General features: G+C 40.8%; 2 protein-coding genes across 4 annotated transcripts; one reads left to right on the top strand and one right to left on the bottom strand.

Annotated features, from left to right (window-relative positions):
- Positions 1-1,899: 1,899 nt before the first annotated feature.
- Positions 1,900-15,217, bottom strand: LOC122774430 (1-phosphatidylinositol 4,5-bisphosphate phosphodiesterase delta-1-like). Of its 3 annotated transcripts, none has more exons than XM_044033715.1 (15): positions 14,915-15,217; positions 11,254-11,412; positions 10,370-10,598; positions 9,750-9,879; positions 9,426-9,654; positions 7,587-7,788; positions 7,102-7,246; positions 6,860-7,012; positions 5,798-5,947; positions 5,552-5,708; positions 4,923-5,039; positions 4,641-4,819; positions 4,377-4,509; positions 3,457-3,606; positions 1,900-2,500 (listed from the first exon to the last, which is right to left on the bottom strand). In XM_044033715.1, the coding sequence occupies exons 1-15, from the start codon at positions 14,946-14,948 to the stop codon at positions 2,409-2,411; spliced, it is 2,259 nt and encodes a 752-aa protein (XP_043889650.1). In that variant the 5' UTR covers positions 14,949-15,217; the 3' UTR covers positions 1,900-2,408. The 3 variants fall into 3 exon arrangements, with proteins under 3 accessions (XP_043889650.1, XP_043889642.1, XP_043889659.1); XM_044033707.1 differs by lacking the exon at positions 14,915-15,217 and adding an exon at positions 12,256-12,433; XM_044033724.1 differs by lacking the exon at positions 14,915-15,217 and adding an exon at positions 12,061-12,207.
- A 2,184-nt stretch (positions 15,218-17,401) lies between these two features.
- oxsr1a (oxidative stress responsive kinase 1a) lies at positions 17,402-26,510 on the top strand. Its single transcript, XM_044033737.1, has 17 exons — positions 17,402-17,627; positions 18,883-18,995; positions 19,749-19,857; positions 20,774-20,915; positions 21,752-21,807; positions 22,377-22,486; positions 22,618-22,719; positions 22,860-22,993; positions 23,125-23,173; positions 23,261-23,326; positions 23,460-23,582; positions 24,576-24,611; positions 24,784-24,936; positions 25,033-25,138; positions 25,221-25,289; positions 25,864-25,928; positions 26,061-26,510. Exons 1-17 carry the CDS (start codon positions 17,558-17,560, stop codon positions 26,133-26,135), a joined length of 1,578 nt encoding a protein of 525 aa, XP_043889672.1. The 5' UTR covers positions 17,402-17,557; the 3' UTR covers positions 26,136-26,510.
- Positions 26,511-26,518: the final 8 nt, after the last annotated feature.

Genomic DNA, 26,518 nt, shown 5'->3' with positions numbered 1-26,518 from the left:
ACGTAGAGACATAATCTTACATCAGTTTTCCTGCCAACAGAGCATTGACATTTGTATTAATGGGAATCGAAATCTACCTTTTTAGTCTGGCTTTTAATTGTACTTTATTCATTTGTCCCATTTATATTTTGGGTATTCACTGAATTTTATTCTTTCTTTAAGGGATGGGATTTAGTCGGATACTGGTCAAAATCACTGCATCATACATTGCATAGATAAAAAATACTATCCATAAATCCTTTATATCGTTATGCATGGACTCTAAAAATCAGCAAAAGGATTTTCGTTGAGTCATGTTTAGGCTGTTAATTTCCTTTTTTTGGGAGAACAATATTTGTTACACAGTTGGAGAATTATGACTCGGCACAAACGTGTTGACAGCATCATGGTTCATAAACGGTATCGGTAGATACTCGCGTTTGTGATATCGGTATCAGACACAAAAAAAAGTGGTATCGTCCAAAAACCCTAGATTCTATCAATTCATGCATTCAGTTACTTTGTTAAATCGAATTTCAATTGGGCTTAATGAATCTGCTTATTATTGGGTTTATATTTAATTTCTAATTTATTTATTCATGACCCTTCCTTTGGTTTCTCTACATTTGTAAACTTGTGAGATAACTCTCCTCTTTGCTCTTTATTAATGTGTGTGAGTGTGTCTGTGTGTACTTGTTTTTTGTTGTATAAAATGACTGTCGGACTAATGTCAGTATCGGTAGATACTCGAGTTTGTGATATAGGTGTCAGGCACAAAAAAGTGGCCCTAGTTTCTATCAATTTATGCATTCTGTATCCTCCCAGCTGACATAGGGTGAAAGGTCGGGTGCACCCTGGACAAAACAGGGCCACAGAGAGACAAACAACCATTCACTCTCACACTCCCATCTACAGTCAATTTAGAGTGTCCAATGTCTTAATCTGCATGATTTTGGACTGTGGGAGGAAAACGGAGAACCCGGTGAAAACCCACGCGCACAAGAACATGCAAACTCTATGCAGAAAGGCTCTTGTTCTGACCGGGTACTCGTAGAAGTTGTAAAAACTCTATTTGAAACAAAATGAAGATCTAGTGTCATGTCTGACTGTAAGCACCTGCTGACACAGTGTTATTGGTGCAACTCAGTCTCACTTAAAGGGGCCATTTCACCCTAAAATATAGTTTTGTTTTTTTTGCTTCTTCTCAGAGATAAATGTGTTATTTGATCATCAGACAGTGGACCTGTGATACAAGTCTCATTCCCACAACAAGAGAAGAAGTTGGGATTAAAAAAATAAAATAAAATTGACAAATAGTCAACGTCAAAGTCACTTCCTTCAAAGAAAATAAAAGCCCTACACTGCTCTTGTTTTGAGTACAAAAAAGGTCAAATTTGGTCAAATTAAACAAACAGCAGCATCATAATGATCTTAAGTTTATTCTTCAATTGATCAATTGGGAAAAAAATGGTCATTAAAAGCACTTCCTCCCCAATAAGGCATCATTTTATTTTTTTGCTAATTATTTTGCAAACTCACCATCTATAGGTTTACAGATACAATTTCTGAGAACCACTGAGCTGCTTCATGTGCTCCGTGTTCATACGGTCTATCACGTCTGTGTCTGTAAAAGGTGTGTCCATTCAAAGTCCACTGGGTAATTATGACGTTCAGCGGGCGGACTTGGGAAGTCCGGCTTTATTTGTACATAAACAGATACTTGGTTTTTACTCTAAAACGCGGCGCAGGCAACTATCGAGCCACAAGCTCTGCTATTGTCGTTAATTAGTAAACCAGTTATTGCCCACGACACAGCTGTAGTAGTAGAAGATTGTTTTATGGTTCATCCCAACAGTGCCACAGGTGCCAGGTCTTATCTGTGTTTCATGCTTGTGGGGGGGAATAAAAGACAGACACATGTTTTGTGTTATAAAAAGATTTAAGTAGATGATGTTACATGAACAATAATCATACTTGCTGACTAAAATTGCTGATGAAGACAAAGCATGAGATTCTATTGTTGATCCAGAATTTATAAAATGGTCATTGGAATGAAAAGATTTAAATAGACATAACAAAAACTGAGCAGCAAGTTTTAAAAAATGAATCAATGCCATTGCAAACTAAACATTGTGTAACTGTAGTGCAACTCGTCATTAATCCGGAATAATATAAAGCCTGAGACACCACCTGGAAAAACTCATCTCCAGATACTGAACGATCTTTACTTTTGACTGGTTGAGAAGAATGTAGTGTTACGTTTGCAGTAGTTGTTCAACTTTCTAAAACAAAGCCAATACGTTAGTCAGGAACTGAAACTACAGGGCAAAAAAAAACAAGATCATAAAATCAAACTAAAAATAGCTAAGGCACGGATGCGTAATGGAGGTCCCAGTTTCCTGCGGAGCGACATTCCGGTCTGCGACTCCTCACTTAGCATCTACGACCATTATGTGTACAAAGAGTCCAGCTGAAGGGAGGCGGTCTCCATTCTTGTTGAGCAGAGGCACATGTCTGTATCCTGTGTGGGAGCACAGAGTGGCAGCAGTCAGTGATGAGACACGAGGAGCTCTTTGTGCAGAGTAGAGACGCAGAGAAGAGACGTCTCCACGTCTTTGTCCATATATTAAGTGTGAAAACAAAGCATTATCAGTGGCTTTAAAGGCCGGGTGTGGAACATTTACGAGGGTTTATTGACAGAAAGTGAATATACTACAACCCATAAGTATGTCTGTGTAATTGTATTGTTTTCCATTTAAGCCATCTTTTTTTTTGTATTTTAAACTCTGTTATTCATTTTTAAACTCCATCTACTGTGTTGAATTTGTTTTTATCTGTTTGTGTAGAGTCCATTTGTGTCCAGAGTTACCATGGCCGATGAAAAACGTGCTTTTATTTTGAAAGGAAGTATGTGTCCAAGTGCAACCACGCCACATTTTGCCATCAGTCATGGTAACTCTGGACACAAGTGGACACTGCAAAGTTGAAAAGGTGTTTTTGACTCGTGTCCTCCTTGACCAAAACCTAATCCGTCCTATGAACTTTGACCCCTCTCACGTCACAGCCGGGCCGATGACGAACATGCAAAATACATAACCAAAAGAAATAAGTGTAGAAAATGATATATAAAAGAATTAAAGATGGATTTGATACCTTTACCATTGTTGAACTAAGTAACCATGAGTGTTTGAAATGCACTTACAAATAAAATGTACTGTTATCATTATTATTGGATAAAAGTAAATGGACTTTTTTTGGTCAGTGTGATGTACATTTTGTTATCTGACCACATCCGAATCAGGAGCTTAAACTTGACCACTTGAGGTGGAAGTTAAAATGTTTGTTTGTAAACAGTCCCACTTTCTTATTTGAATATCTTTCAGCGACAGATCAACAACAACACACAGTCCGACTGGTTAGTTGTGTACTCTGATCAACACAGCAATCATCCACAGCCCCAAAACCCCCCAAACTCACCCATTTTCAAGCTGTTGAATGGAAGCGTGTACTGCCCGATAAACTCGTTGTCAGACGTGGAGTCGTGGTCCTCCACCATAAAGCGCACGAGCGCCAGGTCTGGCACGTACACGTCGAACTGGAAGCTTTCATTCCACGAGGGGTTAAACCCTGAAACGACATATGGAGGAGACACACCCTCAGTGACATCATGTTTCACTGTCAGTTTCAGTTTGCCACATTCCGTGCGCTATTGTCGTAGTTATGGTGATCTTTTCTCCTGCTTCATCTAATTTAAAGGCTCTCCCGACACCCAGAGGGTGTAAATGCTTCACTTGTGGAGCATGGAGTTGTGGTTTTACTGGTTGGAAGAAAAACACACAGTGTGAGCAGAGCAGGAATTTGTTGTAATGTAACGAAGTACAAACACGTATCTGTACGTGTACCTTTGTTATTTATATTTCTAGCAACTTTTACTCTAACTATCTTTGTTACTCGTTACTGCCAAATAAAATCAGAAGAAGAAGAGTTGATCGTGGTTTTCTAGCTCCTCACTTTTTCTAATACTTTTATGTTTACTTCTTAAACTGAAGTACATTTCATATCAGAAAATGACTTGTGATACTTAAGTACTGTAAATGTCTTATACTTAAAGACTTTCACTTAAGTAATATCATAAAAAAGTGACTTCAACTTCTACCAAAGTCATTTTCTGGTGAGATACTCAAGTAATCCCTTTAAGGTACTTTATACAAGACTGTATTCAACAACAAGTGACTGTGCTGCCTGTATCAATGTGGCATTTTGTTCAGTGACCTTCACTGAAATTTAAAAATAATATATATTTTTGCTAAAATATAAATTATAAATATAAATAATACTAAATCAATTGTATATACGTCAGATCAGTAAATGTACAGTAATGGTGGATGTAGACGTACCATTGTTTTCAACAGTATGGGTTTCCTTCTTAGCGACGTCTGCCGGCACGCCGTATATCTCCACCGTAACCATCGGGTCCACGATAGAGGACTTCTTCTTGTTCAGTTTGGGGAGCTGCTGCGCTGATATAATCTGGTGACAGGCGGCGATAAAACGTCAACACAAAAAAAGTATTTATGAGCCTTTTAACGGAGATCATGATGTTACAGTGAATGCTTGAGTGTGTGTGTGTGTGTGTGTGTGTGTGTATTCACAGTCCTCACCATGACATGGAGCATCTTGTGCTTCAGCCAGTCTCCACGGGTCAGTGTGATGGGGTCAAACTCTGTGGCTATGTCCCGCATGAAAGCTGGTTTCAGGACGTAGCCACTCTTCCCGTTAATCAAGAATCTGCCCTGGTTCACGTCCATCTCTGAGCAGGGCGTCTGGAAGTTTAGGGCCACTGAAAAGTAGTTTTTGAACATTAACATTTGCATCTATTTTTTTTTTTTTTCCATTTTGCACAATAGTTTTTATTTCCCCCGTTTTGTGTGAACAGGAGGTACCGAGTTGGCAGCCGGCGTTCCACAGTGGCACTGGGTTGTAGTTGGATGAGTTGGTCCTTGAGCCCGCTGGGTAGATGCGACTCACCTTGTGCACATTATGACGGACGAAGAGATTTGCTGTGGAAAAGCACAAAGACAATAAGCTTTAAAAAGCAAATGTTCTGGTCATGAGCAGGACAGACAGGCAGACAGACAGACATCTAGTGCAAACACAGGATCTGATTTCACACGGGCAGGGTATTGATTCATCATTTTTGATTTGGCACAGATACTGATATCTCGACTTTTTATTTTTTATTTTTTTTCGGTCTAATCGTCTTCTTGCAGACAAACATGGAGCAACTTTCTGCTCTCATATTCATGTTTTGTTGTATTTGTTGTGTCACTTTAGGCCAAACCTGCATTCGTTAAATAAGCACCAGCCTCTAAAAACACAGACACACGGAATGAGCTCCATCTGTGATCATATCTTGTTTTTGCATGCCTCAACAAAGCCAAACATGAGTCAAACAGCATGCTGCATACTCACTGGCCCACTGATGCTGTTGAGATGAACTCCTTAGGTACCAAACTTTTTTCATATTCAATACCCAGCCTGAGAAATGAATATTTAACATAAATTAGGTCACCTGACTCCTCTGAAAACCCCACGGCCTTTCCCTCCTTGAAGGACGACATCTCGTAAAAGCTCAGGTTTTTCATGGCGTCCTCAAAGCCGTTGAAGTGGACGCTCTTGAAGTAGATCACCATGTCGGACAACTCTTTTGCCAATTTCAGCTTCTTTTTCTTGTACATGTTTAAAAAAAAAAAAGAAGCTTGGTAAGTAAAAAAATGTCTTTTTGTTTATTAATCTGTCATCGAAGTGTAAATCCAACCTTGGATTTCTCCTTCTCCTTCTCCTCGTCCTCATCATTTGACTCTTCCTCCTCTGTCACGTCGGTCAACTCTGCCTCTACCTCAGCTCTATAGGAAGCCTCCAGTTTATTTAACCTCTTCCCTTTGATAAGGAACTTCCCTTTTAATTCCTGGAAGTGAATGTGCACATACAGGAAGTCAAGGAGGAACTGTACAATGTTTGCTACTCCAACAGTAGTTATAAAATTATAAACACAAGCAAATTACACACGTCTTAAATTGAGTAGGTGTACAGGTGCTAAAGCTTTTTGTCTGTATTTTCTGGCTGTTGAATAATGTTCCAATCCCCGCTCTTTATAAAGCACTATCAGTAATGTGACCCACTGCCTAATCTAATCTGCCTTTCCACACTGCAACCTTACACGGAATTTATGGGTGGCCGACGGTTGATCAGTAATAGGGCAAAACGGAAGGTCAGGGGTTCAATTCCCAGCTCCGCTAGTCTATAAGAAGCTGTGTCTCTATAAAGTGTCTTTCCTTGGGTTAACAGGGTTCCCACACCTTGGTTGACATCAAATTCAATGACTTTGTAAGAGCCGCTTCGCCCATGGCGTCCACTTGTATGGATTTGCAGCACGCGCTGCATCTGGACAAGTGATTTTCCCTGGGATCTTGGAATTTGCATTTCCCGAACATCACGTCATGTGCTCACGTAATCGTGCTTAGCGTTACTCACTCATTGTTCTGCAGTGTCCACAACGTCGCTGGTAATTGCAACTCAACATCTGTTGTGGAGGCGTAGACATTTACCTAAATATCAACTTTCTTTCTTACACTTCTTGCTATTAAGGCTGATTTTCAAGAACTTTCAAGGGCCTTGACTTTTTTTTGTCAAATTCACAAACTTTTCAAGGAACCCTGTGGGAACCCTCGTTAAGTGAGTGTTAGTCCCTGCCCCGAGTGCCAGCAGTGTGTGAATGGGTACGATGGATGTGTGACAGGAAAAGCGCTGCACATGACTGCGCTGTATGAATGGGTGAATGGCAAAACCTGTGGTAAAGCAGATTTGTGTGAATACTGACCTCAGGAGATGGGAAATCTGTGGGCATTTTGTCCTCCAGGGGAGCAGTGATGAGTGCACTGCCCAGGATGGAGTTCATGTGGTGGGCCATAACCTTCTGCTGCTCCACGCTGCAGTGGTTCTCCAAGGAGATGATCACAGGGTACTCGGACGTCTGAGGATGACGCCGGACAGGAAGTTTTGACAGGGAAACTATAGCATAATATGTCCAACGATACCCAAATACGACACAACCAAACACACCGTAAATGCATTCTCCTTGATGGCTTTGATGACATCTTTGAAGAGGATCCGAGAAGTGAGTGTGAAGCCGTGGTAGATCAGTGGCTCACCGTCTGACCCGTCCCAGCAGTCCAGCTCGACACAGCGGCAGCCCTTCAGCAGAGCTCTGAGAGACACGTGCACCGTCACTGACTGAGGCTACATCCACACTACCACATTACTACCACAGTCACAGTGTGTTTGCAAAAAAAGTCCATATTAACGCGCCTTAAAAATAACATATATGACATGACTATTCAGGTACACTGTGCATACACTAGCAGCTTAAAGAGGAAACCGATTCTCTCCGCTGCAGTTGTTTGCTTAGTTTCATAAAGTGCTAACAAGAGACGACAGTGGTTTAAGTCAAATCAGGAGTTCTGCTGAGTTTGACAACAAGCAGAAACTTCATGTAAGGATTAACCGTCACAGCAGAACCGTCACAGCGCTCACATGAGGGTCCTTACCTGACGTACGCCTCTGTGCTGCTGGGCCCTTTGAGCTGATCCTCCATGAGGTAGGTGTTGTGCGAGGAGGAGATGAAGTAGTGATTGAGGGGCTGACTCATGTCCTGGTACACTTCCTGGTGGTCTGAATTTAGGAGCATGGCCTCTGGATGATGCATGTACATGATGAAGCCGTCTATGGACAGCAGCTTCTTCGCCTTGACTGAAAGAACACAAAGTGTAAACGCAGCTGATGTGACAGTGGCAAATGAAAGCAACAGTAACCTGGCAATGTAAATATTATATCACATATATATGTATATACAGTATATGTATACATATACATATATATATACATGCATATATATACATATATATGTGTGTATATATATGTGCGTATATATATATATATACATATATATATATAGGGCATTACAGCATGTTATTTTTCAGTAACCTTCTCTTGGGGTACCAAAGTAATGGTACGGTAACATAAGCCTGGCTGAGGGCTTTACCGTTACTGTACCGTACTGTACCAGACCATGATGGAAACACGGCTATAGGGAACTACTGTGGCATAACAGCTCATACTTCTCTGGCTGGTCTGCCCATGTGGGCTGTTGCAGAAACATGGCGGCACAAGATGTAAAGCAAGGCCATTGTAAAGAAAGTACCAGAACCAGTAGCAATTACGTACACATTTATGGACGTCATATTCAATTTAAGGCAATAAAACCTCCTTCAAGTCCAACATCCAAAAGATCCTTGAAAAGACTCAAATAAAATGAATCAGATTGACTTTTGACCTTTTCTATATGTGTGTCCCTGTGATGGACTGGCGACCTGCCCAGGTTGTGCCCCGCCTTCTGCCCTATGTCAAGTTAAATAGCTCTGTATTCTGACACCTGTCACTCACGTAGTCTTTGCTCATTGACGTTTTTCAGTACCACACAGTAAACAACTGTCAGTGAATACATGCTTTTCCTCACTGAAGATATTCAGGAAGTGAAGTAAGGCGGAGGACGTCAGCCAAGAGTCAAATGATGAAATCATTGGCAGACGTTTTAGTCTAGTTTCTGTGTGAAAGGCCTGATACTGGTTAGTTATAGTGCTGCGTGTCTGCCGTGATGTTTTCACTCCTGTGGCAGCACAGGTAGCACCGGCCTACTGAAGTTACACATTAGCACACAAAGTTATGGCTGTTTAATGTACAATTACTCACCAGTGCGGAACACTGGCACAAATGCAGGTCCCACCCACAGAGTCAGCAGTCACTTATGGTCAAACGTCTGATCCCTACTATTACTTTAAATCCAACTACCAACAATTAAAAACATACTGGGCCTGATTCTAACAGTTCGACTCTCTGACTATCATCAAGGTGAACACATACAGTGTTACAACACATCACAGTGTTGCTACACCAAACTGAGTTACAGGAACGGGATCAACTCTCATTACAAATCAGTCAGCCATCACAATGATTTTAAAGCTAGAAGCTGGAATTACCTCCACTGTGGTTGTTTGTTGTTTGTTTATCTGTGAACAGTATAACTTAAAAACCGTTGGTCTGGGGTCACGGCTCATGCACTCGCGGTGCATGACTTACTAATTTACGTGAGGCAGACACTGTTGAAACAAAGATATTGCAAGCGAGTGACAACAAACGGCACGAAAAGTGCAGCAAAATTACAAATACACTACAAACAACAAGTGTTTCCCCTTTCTCCAAGTGCAGTCTGACAAACAACCAGCACAAATACCTTTAGAATAAGAAAGAAACACATAAACACATGAAAAGTGATTGATATCACCAATGATTTAAAGACAAATGACACAAACACCACATGAGGTACTGACCATTTTCATCTGGCTCATGATTTTCGATGATCCTGTGAGCCTCTGCCAGTGTGGCTTTCTCTCTCTGCTCTTTCATCAGAAACTCCACCAGGTTTTCGGGGGTCATGAAGCCGGCGGTTTTAGCGTAGGTTCCGTAGATCACATTGATTTCCTCGCGATGGGTCAACAGGTCGTAGAAATGTTCAATCTCCTGTCCGGAGAGGTATCCAGATTTTGACTTGTCGCATTTCTGTATGACGATATAGGACGTTAGAATTATGGTTTTATCCACAGAAATTTAATGTTTTTTAAGTGCAACCGTGTGTAGTTATCGAAAGGCATCACCTTGAAGATCATTTCTGCGTAGTCATCGTCCACTTCGATGTTGATGAGGCGGAGGAAGTTTTTCAGTTCTGACTGACTCAGCTTTTCATCTTTGTTCTTATCAGCTTTCCTCAGGCAGGCTAAGATCCAACTGAAGACTTTAATGTAAGGGCTTTAGGTGGCTGAGGGCAGATATTTCCTACTAACCTCACACTCAAAAACATCATCACACAGTGTCACAAATCGGCCAATATCAACCATTATTGTGATAAATGTCAGATAAGTTTAAATATAAACAAATATCCGTTACATTTAAACCATTCAGACTCGCAAGCGCTTTTTTGAATTGAATGAATTACGACTTACAATTTTTTGGAAAAACTGACAGTCCCGATAGGTATATACAATTTATAGAAATAGTATTATTTTCTATTTAACTGAAAATGTTTTGTTTATATTAAATGACATTTGTTTAAAACTCTATACTATACTTTCTTTACTTTTTTAAAAGCCGTTAAAAGGAGAAACATTTCACAAATCAAAAACGTTCAAAGCAGTTGTGTGTGTGTGTGTGTGTGTGTGTGTGTTATAATATAACTCAAAGTCGTGAATGTTGACCCACACTACCAGGAGAAGGATACTGCTCGGTCTTCTGCTGCGGGCTGAGGTTGCTCATGTGGGTGATGAGTTTCTCCAGGCTGTTGACCCACTGCCTGGCCTCCTCCTCAGAGCTGGCGATGAGGTCCAGGTTCCTGCGACGACCCTTAAACATGATGGAAAAGCAGCGGCCCTCCACCTGCTCCTCCGTGTACTTCTTCAAACCCTCCGACTGTCGGCCAAGGGTTACCGCGGCGATTTCATCGAGCGAGACTGAAGACAATAGAAAAGCCACATGTGTTCCGTTTTACTCAGTGCATTTTGTTTAATTGAGGACTTCCCAACCATAGTCCTGATTAGGTTTGTCTAGTCCCGATAATAAACGCTCTTTTCTACGTGTGGTATCTTCCAATCTCACAGACCTGCCTGCTTGGTAAACATCAGCGTCCTGTTTGCACATTACTGACACCACACTTAAGTTTGTAGTCGAAACGGAGCTTTTCCTGAAGTTTGAGCTCACCGGTGTGTAGCGCTCATGTTATCAGAGACAGCCACAGCAATAAAGACAATAAAGACTCTGACAGCGTTAGACCAGAGCAGGAAAAAAATACAAGCAGTGCCATTTAAAAGCACAAACACACCCACAAAACATCACTGCTATCATGACTAACGCAGACGTGGATGATAATACCAAGGTCTTTCAGAGAGAAACCTTTTATAGCCATGTGATAAGTCTTTGACTTTTGTAATCCTTGATGTAAAGGTCTGTCTGACTGGAGAAAGAGATGCCTCAAGTTACATCAGTCATCAGATAATAACAGTTAAGTGTAACGAGAAGTAAAGAATAGGTGTGTGAGACACAGATGTGAGTCAGTTTTTGTTGGAGGGTCTCACACACATGTCGGCGGAACGCTGGGGCAGCACTCACAGGTCTGTTTTGACTTGAAGGTCTTCTTGGATTCCTGCCACATGGTCTTGCAGTCCTCCTGTAGTTTGTAGTAGCGGGTCTTCTTCCAGTTTGAGGACCGCACTTTGAGAAGATCCCCGCCGTCCAGGAGGAACTTGATTTTGGGATCACCCTCCATGCCTGAGAGTCCAGGGGACAAAGAGTAAAAAAAAAAAAGAAGATGAAACTTAATGTTCCTTCAGATCTGCTGAGCTTTACGTCCATCGAAACAAACATAAAACATAAACTCACACATTACAACGTGCATATATTTTATTATTTATTTCATTCACACACATGAATACAAGACATTAAAGTATGACTAAGGGTGAGGTATGAAAACCATACCCAGAAACCATCCACTCTCACACTCACACCTACGGTCAATTTAGAGTGTCCAGTTTGTCTAATCTCTTTATTGCATGTTTTTGGACAGTGGGAGGAAACCCACACACACACACACACACAGAAAACATGAGAACATGCAAACTCCAGTATGAATATTGTAGCACCTCAAACGGCGAGATCACGCTTGAAGCCGCATGAACATTACTGGCCTGTCTAGTTAGATAATAATGCACATGAGGATTAGTGCTGCACCTTCTTCTTTTATTCTGATGGTCAGTTTGAACTTCACAGGTCATCTCGACCAAATCTCTACATCTCTAAATGCACTGATGTTGCTGCCAATGTGATTGGCAGATTAGATATTTAAGCAGGTGATTGGGTGTACCTAATAAAGTTACTCGAAATACTTGTATATACATATATATACACACACTTACGTACAATATGCGTGAGTCTTTTTTTTGAAAGGGTATTTTGATGAAGCACAATCCAAGACAGAATGATCTTGTTGCCAGTTGACACATGTAAACAGGAGAAGAGATCTACAGACTCGAGGTTCTGCTCTCAGGTCTACACGTTTACAGGTCTAGATGTCTACAGGTCTACGGGTTTTCAGGTGTGGGTGCAGCAGCCTACCGAGCAGCTTCACGTTCATTTGGATGGTCTTCTGGTTCCTGACGCGGCGCTGTGTCTCGTCGGCTTCGGTTCGTCCGTGCACACACTCCATGATACTCTCGGCAGCTGCTCCTCTTCCACACTGCCGCTGTTGTTGTTAGCGCACAGCAGCGCCGAGCGACCACTGCGCGACAGGGCGTCAACCATCCGCAATCAAAGTTCACTTTCCACGCGTGTCCCAGCAGCAGCAGCGGACCCACACACACAACGCACGTACTTCTACCACTTCACTGCTCGTGTGGACAGTGTCGTTTCAAACCTCTGTCCACTTTTTGCCCTTTTTTGGGGGGGATTCTTAAAATGTTGTGGGATATTTCTGAAGGCAACTTTAGAGAACAGTGTCGCCATGATGAGACTTTACAGTAAATGCACTTTTGAAGAGGTGGAAATGTAAAATTAGACTAAAAGTAGACTACCACTAAGTAAAAGTACTGGTCTAAAAGTTAAAGTTAAAAAAAGTAGCTAACGGATGGGATGTTAAAATGTAGTAAAATACAGTGCTAAAAGTAAAATTACAAATACAAAAAAACCATCTCAATTACAGTAAGCGAATTCATGTTATTTGATATTTGATATTTTAATAGTTAAATAACTTATGTATTTCTATATCTTTAACAAAAGTAAAATTATTATAAAAATTATTTTATGTCCTTTTTGACAAGTTGGATTGTATTTCTCGACTTTCTTCCCGTCTATGTTGTTTCAGCACATTGAATTTGCCTGTGTTTATTTTGTCTTGCTCTAGCTGTGAGCTAACTAATGTACAAAGATGTCACGTGACTATCAGAACCTCAGTTTGTAGACATCATAGGTGTATTGTATGTATTCATGATGCAAGATTAAATCTGGTTTAACGTTTTCCCAGTCGGATTTCATTTAGGGATTTAGGGACTGTCAATAACTTTCTGTTTGAACAGGATCCCTAAACTGGTGGTTTTGCAAACTCTTTACACCAAGTCCCACCTGGGAAAATATAACATCGTTATCACCAATGTTAAAATACAGTGGTGTAAATAGGTCGAGCAAAGTCAGCTACTGACTTTTCACAGGAGTCAGATTTTTTTCCCAATAAGATCATTTGCTCTCTCATCATCCTCCTCTTCCTCACATATACTTATAGTGAAATTACACTACAATTAAGATTAGATTATTTATTAGGGCCTGAGCCACTAACAATTGCAAGGGCAGCACTCTCCTGCAGGCAGTGACTGCAAGAGATTATTTTCATCAGTCAGTCATCATCTAACCGCTTTATCCTCCACCAGAGGGTCGCGGGGGGTGCTGTGCCAATCTCAGCTACATCGGGCGATAGGCGGGGTACACCCTGGACAGTTCGCCAGTCCATCGCAGGGCCACACACAACTAGAGACAAACAACCATTCACTCTCACACTCACTCCTACGGTCAATTTAGAGTGTCCAATTTACCTATTCCCCACATTGCATGTTTTTGGACTGTGGGAGGAAGCCGGTGAACCCGGAGAGAACCCACGCACACACAGGGAGAACATTCAAACTCCATGCAGAAAGGCCCTTGTTCCAACCGGGGCTCGAACCCGGGTCTTCTCGCTGAAGGCGAGAGTGCTAACCACTACACCACCGTGTGGCCCCAAGGGATTTTTTATTTTTTTTTAATTATTATTATTATTATATCGGTGGCTTTCTGGTCATTTTTGAGGGGGTTATCATGCTCCTGAAAACCCCTGAAACATGGCATGGTGGTCTGGTTTATTATTATTATTATATATTTTTTTATTTTTCTACACTGGTCGAAATTCCTGAGCTCCACTCCGATCACACACCCTGGTATATACTGTATAGTAGCACAGCAGTGATGGTGGTCCTGGCTTTTATGATGGCCTGGGCGGACCGCCTGTAGAGGGCGCCCAGTTGCCACACACAACATGATGACCTGAGCATTTCTCATTCTCATGGCGCCCCCTAGAGAATGCTGCCCTCAGCAATTGCCCATTCCTCCAAGTACCACCAGAGGAATCTCGTGTTCCACTGGTGGTACACGTCCCACAGTTTGAGAACAGTTGATTGAATTAGGTACCGTCAATAAATTCCTGTTGCAAAAGGCAGTAACAATAATAATGACTACAATCTCAAAGTTATTGACGGTCCCTAAAGGATCACCTTGAAGGGTCACCCTGTCATATCCAACCTTTAACCTCAAACGAACTTCACTCATGGATCAGAATCAGTCCAGAAATGTGTGCTTTACGCGCGCCACCTGGCGGCGTAATCGCGATACTGGTGCCGCGCTGTGATTTAAACCAAGCCAAAAATGTTTCAACTTAAAACAGCCTGGAAAAGAAACGCAACAACAAAAACTATCTAAGATGCCTGAACACAGATGAGAGAGACAGAAAGACAAGAGCCTGTGAACGGTTGTGTTTGCAGTTCTTGTGTTTGTCCTCTGTGCTTTATTGATTTGACAGAACTTGTTTCTGCTTGCAGCGATGGTGAAACTCGACTTGATTATAGGGCCACACCTTTCGATAGACCATAAACAAATCCGACTCTACTACTTTTCTCTCGATACAGTTAAATTCGCAAAAAGTTATAATAACAAATGTTGTTAAAAGTGAAAACAAAACATTTAAAACTCGTCTCACCTTCGCTTGTCTTGTTGACACCATTCATTTCCATAGTTATGGATGTTTCTGTCCGTCTTGTTTCTCAATCTATGAACGTTTTCCCCCCCTCTTCTCTTCGTTAGATCCACTTTAATTGCACACGAAGTTGCTCCTTGTTTCCATGAGCGCAGACACACAAGAGGTGGAGGAGTGGTGACGAAGTGAATCCGAGGATGAGGCAGTGAGGGCGGCAGCACAGGTGACTCCTCTCCCTCTCTCTTTCTCTGTGCCTGGCTGCGTCAGCGCTGCAGGCTCCTACACCGGTTTGACAAGCCTGCCATGCGAGCTGTTCTGCTGATGTCACAACAAGGTACAAGGTTACACCTCTAAAGCAGCTTCATTCACCACTTCACTGTATCGTGTATCATGCATTCTTCTTCTTACACACACCGCCCACCCTAAGCCTGAGCCTGAGCCACCCCCAGCTTCATTCTCTTCAAGTGCTTGCTCATGGTGGAGGTTGTTTGGTTTCTGCAAATACTGTCAAAAGTCTTACTTGATTTTCCTAAACATGCTGCATTATTATCAGCTGCAGCCAATGTGAAAGTGCTTCTTTGATCCATGCTTTCCACAGGGAGTGGATGATGATGATGATGATGACAAGAAAGCCTCACAAGACAATTTAATCAGGTTTTACAAGTATTATTTATACAGTGTGGAATTTTCCTATCACACTGACTCTTAACTACAGTGATTAAATAGGTCTCATATTGGTCAAACCTTTGGATGAAGAAAACTATCAAAGCAGCAGGTTTGTGTGTCGTGGGAGCAGAGAATGTCTTTGTTAACACCATAGTCGTTTAAAGACGACTGTATCAGTAAAGTGCGTAAACAAGTACATTTTATTTATATAGCACCTTTCACAGATATTGAATCACAAAGTGCATACAAGTACAATGCATAAAATACTGACAGGGTACATTAAGAACATAGGTTTGTTTTAACGGAAAAAAATAAACTCTTTGTTGCAATATTGTGGCGTCGGATATGACACTAGACTATTATATCACATCAGACCAAAGTGCAATAGAACTGCAGAATATGCATTATTCTAACATGAAAGCCACACTTCTTATAGAATGGGTTTTACTGTATTTGTAGTGCTGTACTGTGTGTACAGCTGAACAAGATTTACCAAGTTTTTCATTTGAAATAAAGGTAAACATGAAGACGGTGGCTTTGCTGTAGAGTCCACAACAGTGACTTTGAGCATATTGTTGACACTGAATGTGGAGAGATGAAGTGTTTTGCTTTCCTTTTCACACTGTAGTTTAGCCTTGGCAGGATCGTGTCACTGCAGTCACTGATGTGGTCCAGGGCTCCTGTGGCTCTCAGCACTTCCCTTTCAGGCCTGGCTTACCCTTGGCGCACTGTCAGCATCAGGATGAGAGAGCTTTAGTGCAGCATGAGGGGATGAGCTTCAGGGCAGGGGTCATCAACCACATCCAAAATACACAAGGTTCAGGGAAACAGGCCTGGAAAATAGGAGCAATGTGTTCTTTAAATGTCATTTATATCAACATGGATGCATGTTTGAGAATACAAGATGAAGTTTACTATTTAAATGCACAAAAGACTGTCATTTAACTTTAATCATTCCTACAGACAATACATGTATTCATCTTTGCTACACATTTTATGGAAGCACATTTGTTTTCATTTAGGAGAAAAACATTTAGAAATCATCCATCAGTCCAGAAAAAGTTTACAGGATCTATAACTGGGCTAAAAAAAAAGTGTCTTTCATTATCCATTGAAATGACCACTCTTGAATTCAGAACACTGTACATGAAAACGGTCAGTGATTTCTCATGTTGATGCAGTGCGTGTGTTTGCATGGTGCCAGTGCCTGAAGAACAAGTACTAACATGTTTCTCTGTTTCCTCGTTTCCTCGCATACCATCCATAGTTTTGGGACTTTCCTTTATCATCCTCATATCACAAGACATTGTTGTGGCATAAACGATGCCAGGTTCAAGCCCAGTGGTTATGGCTGGAAGACAAGAGTGCACTGGTGTTTACATAAAAACATGCTTACACATAGAAACACTGTCTATACTCTACAGAAAACGATTAGGGCCACAATAAAAAAGAAGCCAGAATTCTGAGATAACAAGTGGAATTTTGACTTTAATCCCTGAATTCTGACTTTTATCTCCGATAATGGCAAATTCTGACTTTAATCTCAGAATTCTGACTTTAATCTCAGATATCAGGCTGTTGTTGTTGAAGAGTAAAATAACGAAAATATAATTTTGTAAAGACTAAAATATTTCAGATAAACGGGAAAACATTGTATAACATCTATCAGTAATTTTATGCTTCCGACTTTTCGTATTTTGTCCATGAATTTTAAAGATATTGAGCACTGTTTTTCGCCTTTGCCACACTCAAGATGGTGGCATATTCGTTCCTCCGCCTCCTGAGGTTCGTACGTAAATCGGTGCGTCAGTCGCGCGTCAAGTTGTGTTGACAGAGGGGCGGAAGGAAGGAAGGAGTTGGTATAGAGGAGAAGCGATAGCTAGCGTCTCCGGAACCGAATGGAGTAAACACATATATCATTTCTATTCAGCTCAGTGTCTTATTTAGAAGTTTTGTTTACAGCGTCCAAACAGTGACATCATGGCAGATGACCAGTCCTCTCAATCCTGGTCAATCGACAAGGATGACTACGAACTCAATGAGGTGATAGGTGAGTAGCTTAGCTTGCTAAAGTTAGCACCTTAGCCTGTCTTTACGGCGGCGTCGGCTACCACAGTTAGGATTGTATGTATGGAGATGGCTGAGGGTTAGTCAATCCCTTTGCTACATTGCTGGGGACTAACGTTCCGACTGAGTCTCTCGTTAGTTGGCGAGCTAAAAGGAGACATGTTTCTCAAAAGTTACCATGAAGCCAAACGGCTCGTTAACGCAAGTTAGCTTACAGTGCTTGAATACTCCTCATCAGTTGTCGGGTGGGTGGTGATCTTTTCATGTAGGTGTGATGGGGCAAGTGAACTATTCACACCAGTCAATGAAGTAGGGCTGCAAATAACGGTTATTTTTATAGTCGATTAATCTTTCGATTCGAATGTATTGTTTTGTCCACAAACCAAAATTATTCAGTTTTTATGATTTCTTTATTACATGGAGCAAAGAGACCAGGACATATTCACATTTATGAAGCTTGTGTTATTTATCAAAAAACAACAACAACACTGATTATCAAAAAAGTTGACGATTAATTTAGTAATCGATTTAATAATCAAACAATCGTTGCAGCCCTACAATGAAGCAAGCAGGACTGCATGTTGTAGTCTACTGTTGAAGTAGTCTTTGAAATATGTATCTACTGTATCTTTTTTAATGTAGAGATTGTGCATGATATAATAATGGTTAATTTTAGATGCATTGTTTAGCTTTAGTAAGAACCTTGAAGAAGAGTTTTTCTGATCTTTGAACAAGTTGGTGTGATGTCACATCTAACTTCAATCTTCCATCAAACAGTTAAATGTGGATTGAGGCTACAAAATATTACACTACTGTGATTAAATCACAGTAGTGTAATATTTTGTACTGTTAATTACCATAGTTGGAGCAAATGTTTCACTTACTCGCATAGTACAGAAAAGTACAGGTGAATTAGCCTATAGCATTTTATACAAGTATGTTTAAACTTATGAAGATATTAGAAATGAAAACTTACCCCGAAAAAAATAAAGATCATGCTATAGTTTGCCTAGCTTGTGTTTTGTATACACATTGTTTGAATAACTTGATTTATGAACATAAACAGAGGATTAGATGATGTGTACAGTGCTAATGCATGCTATGTGGTGCTGTGGAGGGAAGTCATTGTTGTTGTAAGTTTATGCATTGTCAAAATGATCCCAATGACATTATTGGAAGGTGGAAGTCCTACATTGTGTTGCTTTAACTTCTCACATCTTTTATGCTGTTTTCCTCAGGGAGTGGAGCCACTGCAGTTGTCCAGGCAGCGTATTGCAAGCCCAGAAAGGAGAAGGTGGCCATCAAACGCATCAACCTGGAAAAGTGTCAGACTAGCATGGATGAACTTCTGGTAAGAAATCATAGCAGAGCATTTATCTGCATCTGCAGTCCAGATGTTCTTTGTGTGTGCAGGAAGTGGGTGGGTTTTGATAGATCAAAGGTTAGATAGGACAGCTACTACTTTGGCCCAAGTCTTGTGTTAAAAGGAAACACAGATTCAGGGTTCCCACAGCTCCTTGTTTGTGAATGTGAAAAACAAATTTCAGGGCCCTTGAAAGATTTTGAAAACTCTAAAAGTCTATTTTTACCCTAAATAGACTTGGGTCATTGAAAGTACTACTGTTTCATGTGCGCTAGTAGAGATGTTGTGGACACTGTCTCTCTGCCATGGACGTGAGATTCCATGCAGAACAGTGAGTGAGTAACGTTAATCAGGGAGAACAAAACAATGCCTTGGATATACAAATTCCAAGATCTCTGGCTCACCAAAGAAAATTACAGACTGGCTTGCACAAGATTCCGAGGGCAATTCCTTGCAGAGCGTGCTGCACTGAATGTACTCCTGATTTCGACTAAAATTCAATTAATCTTTATCAATCAGGGACAATGCAGTGAGACATACTGGACATAAAGTGCATCTGATGTACTGCACATAGAGTACATAGCAATTTGCAACCCCTGTCCCTGGCTGGGCTTTTCATTTTGACATGGAGGTGTTGACTATTAGTGATGTGAAGCAGCAGAGAATTGGTTATTTCATTTTAACATTTTGATAAATGTTCAGCTTGAAAAAATGATATCCTTGTATGACCTTTTATTGTAGAAAGAGATCCAGGCAATGAGCCAGTGCCACCATCCGAACATTGTGTCTTACTATACTTCCTTTGTGGTGAAGGATGAATTGTGGCTGGTGATGAAGCTCCTCAGTGGTGGTAAGTTCTGCTATAACAAAATACACATGTCCCTGACTTGACTCGTTCTTTGCAAATGTTTATCTGCACCTTGACTTTAAAACGACTTTCTCTGACTTACCATTCTTCTTTAATCTCAAGTATGCTCATGTTGAAACATGTTTTTATAAATCAGCAATGGCTGTCGGGCTGGGCATGTTATTAATTCTCAGGGAACTTTCCCACATAATGTGTTTGCCAACTGTGCCAGTGTAGATGTTTTGAATTCAAACACTAAAATTTACATATTACACCCCATTATTAAACCATTATGTGATTATTTGCCATTAAATGTTATTTTCTGTGTGATGTATTCAGTTAAGCAGTGGAGTAGTTTTCTGTTTTGGCTTACTGACTTACTTTTAATGTGTTAAATGAAAGGGATAAAGTGTTAGCCTGTCTATGCCTTAATGAAGCCTCCTTTGTCTTGCACCTCACTAATTAGCACATTATATCTTGTTATTTTAATCCATGTACTGTATGTGCCAGACTATTTCTTAATGCAGTAACTTACTCACATCTCTGCTGGTTGGCTGGCAACCTTTTGGTAAGGAAAAAACAGTAACAATCTCCATCTTTGAGGTTTTTGTCTGTCTAGCCCCAACATGTTTTTTTTTCTCAGAACTCTGCAGGATCCACTCCTAGAAGGTCAACAAACAAAAAAACAACATAAGATTGATCCCAGAATGCAAACAGTTCTAGTTGATTTAGCTGGTAAATTGTTGGTTCACATGCAGCATTATTGGTCTGTAAACATCAGGTACTGCTGTTAGTGTCCAGTCAGTTACACTATTAACTCCTTAAAACGCTGTAATCTTAATACCTAGTGTGCTTGTTACCTGTAGATTCCCTCTTTCAGCAGCTCTTATGACAAGTCTCTGCCTCTTCTTCTTCTCAGGCTCTGTGTTGGACATCATCAAACACAATATCTCTTGTGGCGAGCACAAGAGCGGAGTGTTGGATGAAGCCAGTATCGCCTCCATCCTGAAAGAAGTCTTGGAGGGGTTAGAGTACCTTCATAAAAATGGGCAGATTCATCGGTGAGTTGCTTTATTGGTGTTACACGGCTGTGGTGAACTGGTTATCACTGTGCTCGCAGTTGCCACTGTGTCCCTGTGTGTGACTGTGCAGTTTGAACCACACTTCACTCCTTTAATATTTCATACACTGAGGATGAATAATGGAGGAGGATGGTTTTTACATCTCATGAACACTGAATTAATGGTGGTGGTTTATTTGATTTTTTTTTAATAGACAATGAAATGTGTATTTTTTTTTTACATTTACCATGTCAGACAGTATTTCAGTAGACAGAGCAGTTGTTGTTTTAGGTCAGATGCTGGAGCTAATTCACTTATTCCTAATCAAGAAAGGGATGGAGAGAGAGTCTTGGTGCCCACCGGCCATCATCTGATAACAAATTAGCATAATATGTTGGCCCTCATGGTGTAGACAGTGGATTCGGGCTGTAACAATTAACTGATTACTTAATTAATCGTCAACAATTTTGAGAATCAATGATGTGGTTTTAGACTTTTTAAAACAAATTTAAACAAGCTTTCTGATTTCTTCAGCCTCTTAAATGTGAATGTTTTCTGGTTTCATTGCTCCATTTGACAAAGAAATCATTAAAACTGAAAGATTTTGGTCTGTGGACAAAACGAGACATAATTTTGAGGTTTGGCGAACGGCAATCAACATTTTCTGACATTCTGGCCTAGTCTATGTACCAAACAAGTACAGAGTGTGTGGGGTTTTTTTTTTGTATAAATAAAATGCTCTCTGATATCAGCCTCTTAAACATTTTCTGGTTTCTTTACTATGACTGTAACCTGAATATTAAGTAAATAAATGACAATGTTGTCTTCATCCCCAGGGACCTAAAGGCTGGAAATATTCTTCTTGGTGATGATGGCTCAGTACAAATTGCAGGTAAATGCATCTTTTTTTTAACTTGTTAATGCTGCAAAACAGGGAGAGCAACATATTGGTGAAATCGAGCCACACATGAAGAGAGTCGGTCACAAAGAAGAACACATCTTGTGTGTTGCTGTGTCAGAAAAGGACGTCCGGTTAAAAAAGTAAATAAAATCTTGCCAAGCTGGAGGCCTAATATGACCACGAGTCACTGATGATGCACGCACGCCCACACTAACACACGCCCTGACAAAACAATGTTGATTGTCTCAAATGGATGCCAAATATGAAAGAAAGTTGAGACACATATGATAGGAGAGTTGATACTCCTGTGGCTAAGACAAAGAGGCAGAGTGGGTAGAGTGGTCGTTGAGCGACTAACAGCGGATGCAGATGCAGTGGAGGAGGGAGACATATTATGGGGGAAAGCGATCACCTCCCATCAAGACTCTTGGCTGCTCTTATTATAGTTATAGTGGGTACACTGGACAAATGAACAAACTGCGCACGACAAAAGTGGTTTGTCCAAATTGTTGAAAATGAATGTAACCAATTTTTCCTTTTTCATGTCACACGCACCACAGACTTTGGTGTGAGTGCTTTTCTAGCTGCAGGAGGAGACATGACGAGGAACAAGGTTCGAAAGACATTTGTGGGGACACCGTGTTGGATGGCTCCAGAGGTCATGGAGCAGGTACCAGTCTTGTTTAGTGAATTCCGGTTTCTCTCCCTCAGTTTACCCACAGTTTCCTTCTTTTTTCGTAACTTGGATATGAAGTGAAAACTCATGAACTTTGTTCACTTGCTTCTGTTTTCATTCCCCAGGTTCGTGGCTATGACTTCAAAGCAGACATCTGGAGTTTTGGCATAACTGCCATCGAACTTGCCACGGGGGCCGCACCATATCACAAATACCCACCTATGAAGGTAACCGTCATTTCTGCTCTTATTATATCTTCATCTTTATTTCAAGAGATAAAGGAAAGGAAAAGAACTCTGAGCTGCTACCTTTTCATTTGTTTTAATGTTCAGTTCAGTGACTGAAGCTGACCTTTGCTTATCTGCAGGTGTTGATGTTGACTTTGCAAAATGACCCACCCTGTCTGGAGACGGGCATCACCGACAAAGAAATGGTGAAGAAGTACGGAAAGTCCTTCAGGAAGATGCTCTCCATGTGTTTACAGAAAGATCCAGAAAAGAGGTCCGTCAGTCGCTTGACCCCTTTAAAAAAGACCTGATGTCAGATGTAATTTGTGCTTGTTATGCTTTCCATCAAATTCCTCAGTTGTTTAATGAATATAACAAGGAGCCTTGTGTCTCTCTCCTATTTAGGCCAACTGCTGCAGAGCTGCTGAAGCACAAATTCTTTACAAAAGCCAAGGTGAGCCCTGCACCAGAGTTGAAAAAAAAAAAAGAACCGCAAAGACTTGTGCATTTGAAAAAAGAAACCTTTGTCTTTCTGTCACAGAACAGCGAGTACTTACAGGAGCGTCTTCTACAGAAGGGACCAACAATAACAGAGCGATCAAGAAAGGTGTGCCCTTCATGAAGCATTTTGAATATACAGTAGTATGTTGTATACAGGACTATGTGTGCACTTTTCTGGGGTACTGTGCAGTGTCCAAATGATAGATAGTATAATTATTGTCTTTTAATGCCTTGTTCAGGTGCGACGTGTGCCCGGCTCAAGTGGCCGCCTGCACAAGACGGAGGACGGCGGTTGGGAGTGGAGCGATGATGAGCTGGATGAGGAGAGTGAGGAGGGCAAAGCTGCTGTGGCTGCTCTGAGGGTGAGACTCTGCCTGTCTTGATAAATGTTACATGTAAATGTAACAGGCCACTGAACCATTTAGTTTACAAAGTATCATTTCTACCAGCAGATGGTGCTGTTTGCCTCTGCTTTTGCTGAGGCCTCCTCTCATTGTCAGCAGCAGTTCAACTAAAAGATCCAAGTAACCGTTAAGAAAGTGATGCAAGCACTGTTTACGTACTGAAAGCTGAGATTGTTTATTTTATTAAGATATTCATAAGTTAATGAATTACATAAAGTGAATTTCATCTTTTTTATACTTAGTCGTTGTGTATTGAAGGACTGCGTTTCCCATAATGCTTTGCATCTATAGAACATACCATATACGGCAGTTCAGTGTCATATTTACAACGTGTTAAGCTCCGTGTTTTTAAATTGGTACAGTAAACTAAGGCGGAATCATGTCTCGTCATTTTTGGACATAGTTGGGTTAAACTACAACACACGGTTTATTGCTTTAGTATCGGAAAATCCCCAAATGTAATGCAAATGTCCTTACACTATTCAAGTTTGGTGAGTAGTAGGAACACTGAATAGTGTATAACCTATGTGACTCTCCTGAATTAGAACTAGCAAATAATGCTGAAATAAAGCCAGTTAAAAAGGGAACGCAGTGTTGCTTTAAAATAAATGACTGAGTCACACCTCGATCTTAAAGGATAGAACAGTCACCCGGCCTAAACCGCCTGCCAAATTTAACTGTTCAAATAATTGTTCTTTGTGTGTGTGTGTGTGTGTGTGTGTGTGTGTGTGTGTGTGTGTGTGTGTGTGTGTGTGTGTGTGTGTGTGTGTGTTCACACTCCATTCATGTTTGGGTGTGGGATTTTACTCTCTGTTAACTATGTAATGTCACCTGCTGTATCTTGTGTCAAATTTCTTCAATCTTATAATACTCCATCAGTCCATACTTTTGGGGGATAAAAGGAGAATTGCATGTTTGTAATCCTGTCAATCTGTCATGTCCATTCTACAGTCACCCAGAGTGAAGGACGGGTCCCAGAATATGGAGGTGAGTCCATTTGTAATGGACATGACCTGAAAATCTTAATTTGTCGAGATACCTTGACAGCACAATCTGCATGACTGTCTTATGTGTGTCCCCTTTTTTTTTTCTCTATTGTCATTCATTCACGTAAAACCGTCAACACTCACGGATTGTTTCGCAAACTCCTGTCTCTTAGCTTTTCCCACCAGCAGAGGGCTCCACATCTCACCTGCAGCCACCTGCTGCAGCCACACGCGACGGCCTTGCAGCAGCAGGGCAAACCCGGGAGGACGCTCCGCCACAGGCTCCCGTGCAAATCGCCGCCCCGTCACATGCTCCCGCCGCTCAGGTGAAAACAAATATGGAGAGGGCTTTGTTAAGCTCTGGCAAATATGTTCGTGAAAACCACAAGTTCAACTGTGTGTAATGCCTTTTATTATCACAGGATCAAGCTGCAGCAAATGCCAGCATTCCCATCAGCCTTGTCCTGAGACTTAGGAACTCCAAGAAGGAACTCAATGACATCCGATTTGAGTTCATGCCTGGCAGAGGTAGGAGTCATAGTGCAATTTAAGACTCATGTCTTTATTTGTGTGTGTGTGTGTGTGTTTGATTTTCTTCTTCTCCTTTTAGACTCTGCTGATGGCGTGTCGCAGGAGTTGGTGTCTGCCGGTCTGGTGGATGGAAGGGACTTAGTCGTTGGTGAGTTTGAGATTTAAACAAGTGTTTCAGTCAGTTCACTGCAGTGGTGTTAATTCATTCATCTTTCAACATGATATTATAACTATCATTTTCTTGATTAATTGATTAGTTGTTTGGCCCATAAAATGTCAGAAATGGAAGAAATTATGTTTTGTAATGTCTTGTTTTTTTCCACAACCCAAAAGTGTTGTATTTATTTATTTATTTGTTATATGTTGCAAAGAAACCAGAAAATACTCAGATTTAAGCAGCTGAGAAATCAGACAGCTTGTTTTGATTATTAACTTTTTAGGTGAAGTTTCAAGTTTTTGGTCTATACAATTGAATTGCATACTGCATATGATCTAAATACACCAAGTTAAAGGTTTTAATTGTGCATATAGAAGCAATAAAGGACTTAAAGGTGTCAGGCCTAATATTGTTTAAATATATGCATGATTATCCATTGAAATCAGCAGGAGGAAGCTTTCATTATTTTTAATTTAAAACATTTTACTAACATGAAAAATGATTTTTGCTCCATGTCCTTGATTTATCTGATGTTTTCTTCTCGTCCCTTTTATCGTTTGTCTAGTTGCTGCCAACTTGCAGAAGATTGTTGATGATCCTCATAGTAACAAAAATGTAACCTTTAAACTGGTGAGTACACAGACATACAGGGGCTGTATATGTCGACACACTGTCTTTAAACTATCATTTTTTACGTTTTAATGTTTTTTTTAATTCTCTATTTTTGTTTTTTTGTTTTTCCCGTGGCTGTCTGTCATCCAGGCGTCTGGTCTGGAGGAGTCTGAAATTCCAGATGATGTTAAACTCATTGGATTTGCTCAGCTCAGCATCAGTTAAGTGATGCAGCAACAAGAGACAAAAACAAATGGTGTTGCACAGCTGCATTGTAGTCAATTCCAAGAAACCACTACTGCCAAAGAGATGAGGTGGAGGACGATGATGATGGTAATGATGATGATGATGATGATAATGATGATGAGACATGAAGCCGGCAGGAGTGTGCCACTGCAGCAGGAAGCATGAGGACCACAGTAAGAAGAGGCTCAGTTCATCACAGGAATCACACTTGAAATGTTTACAGTGCGCTTAAACAGAAAATGGGAGAACAGATGCAATCCACTATATGAACTCCTACTTTCTTCTTCTTTCTTTGCTTTCTTCCTCTTCATACAAAAGCACAATCCAAACATCTCGTGCCGGTACTGGAAGAGAAGCCCCAA

This window comes from Solea senegalensis, linkage group LG1 (genome assembly GCF_019176455.1).
Source record: "Solea senegalensis isolate Sse05_10M linkage group LG1, IFAPA_SoseM_1, whole genome shotgun sequence".
Taxonomy (NCBI): domain Eukaryota; kingdom Metazoa; phylum Chordata; class Actinopteri; order Pleuronectiformes; family Soleidae; genus Solea; species Solea senegalensis.
Note: the sequence above shows the minus strand (reverse complement) of the source record. Positions and strands in the feature narration are given on the sequence as shown.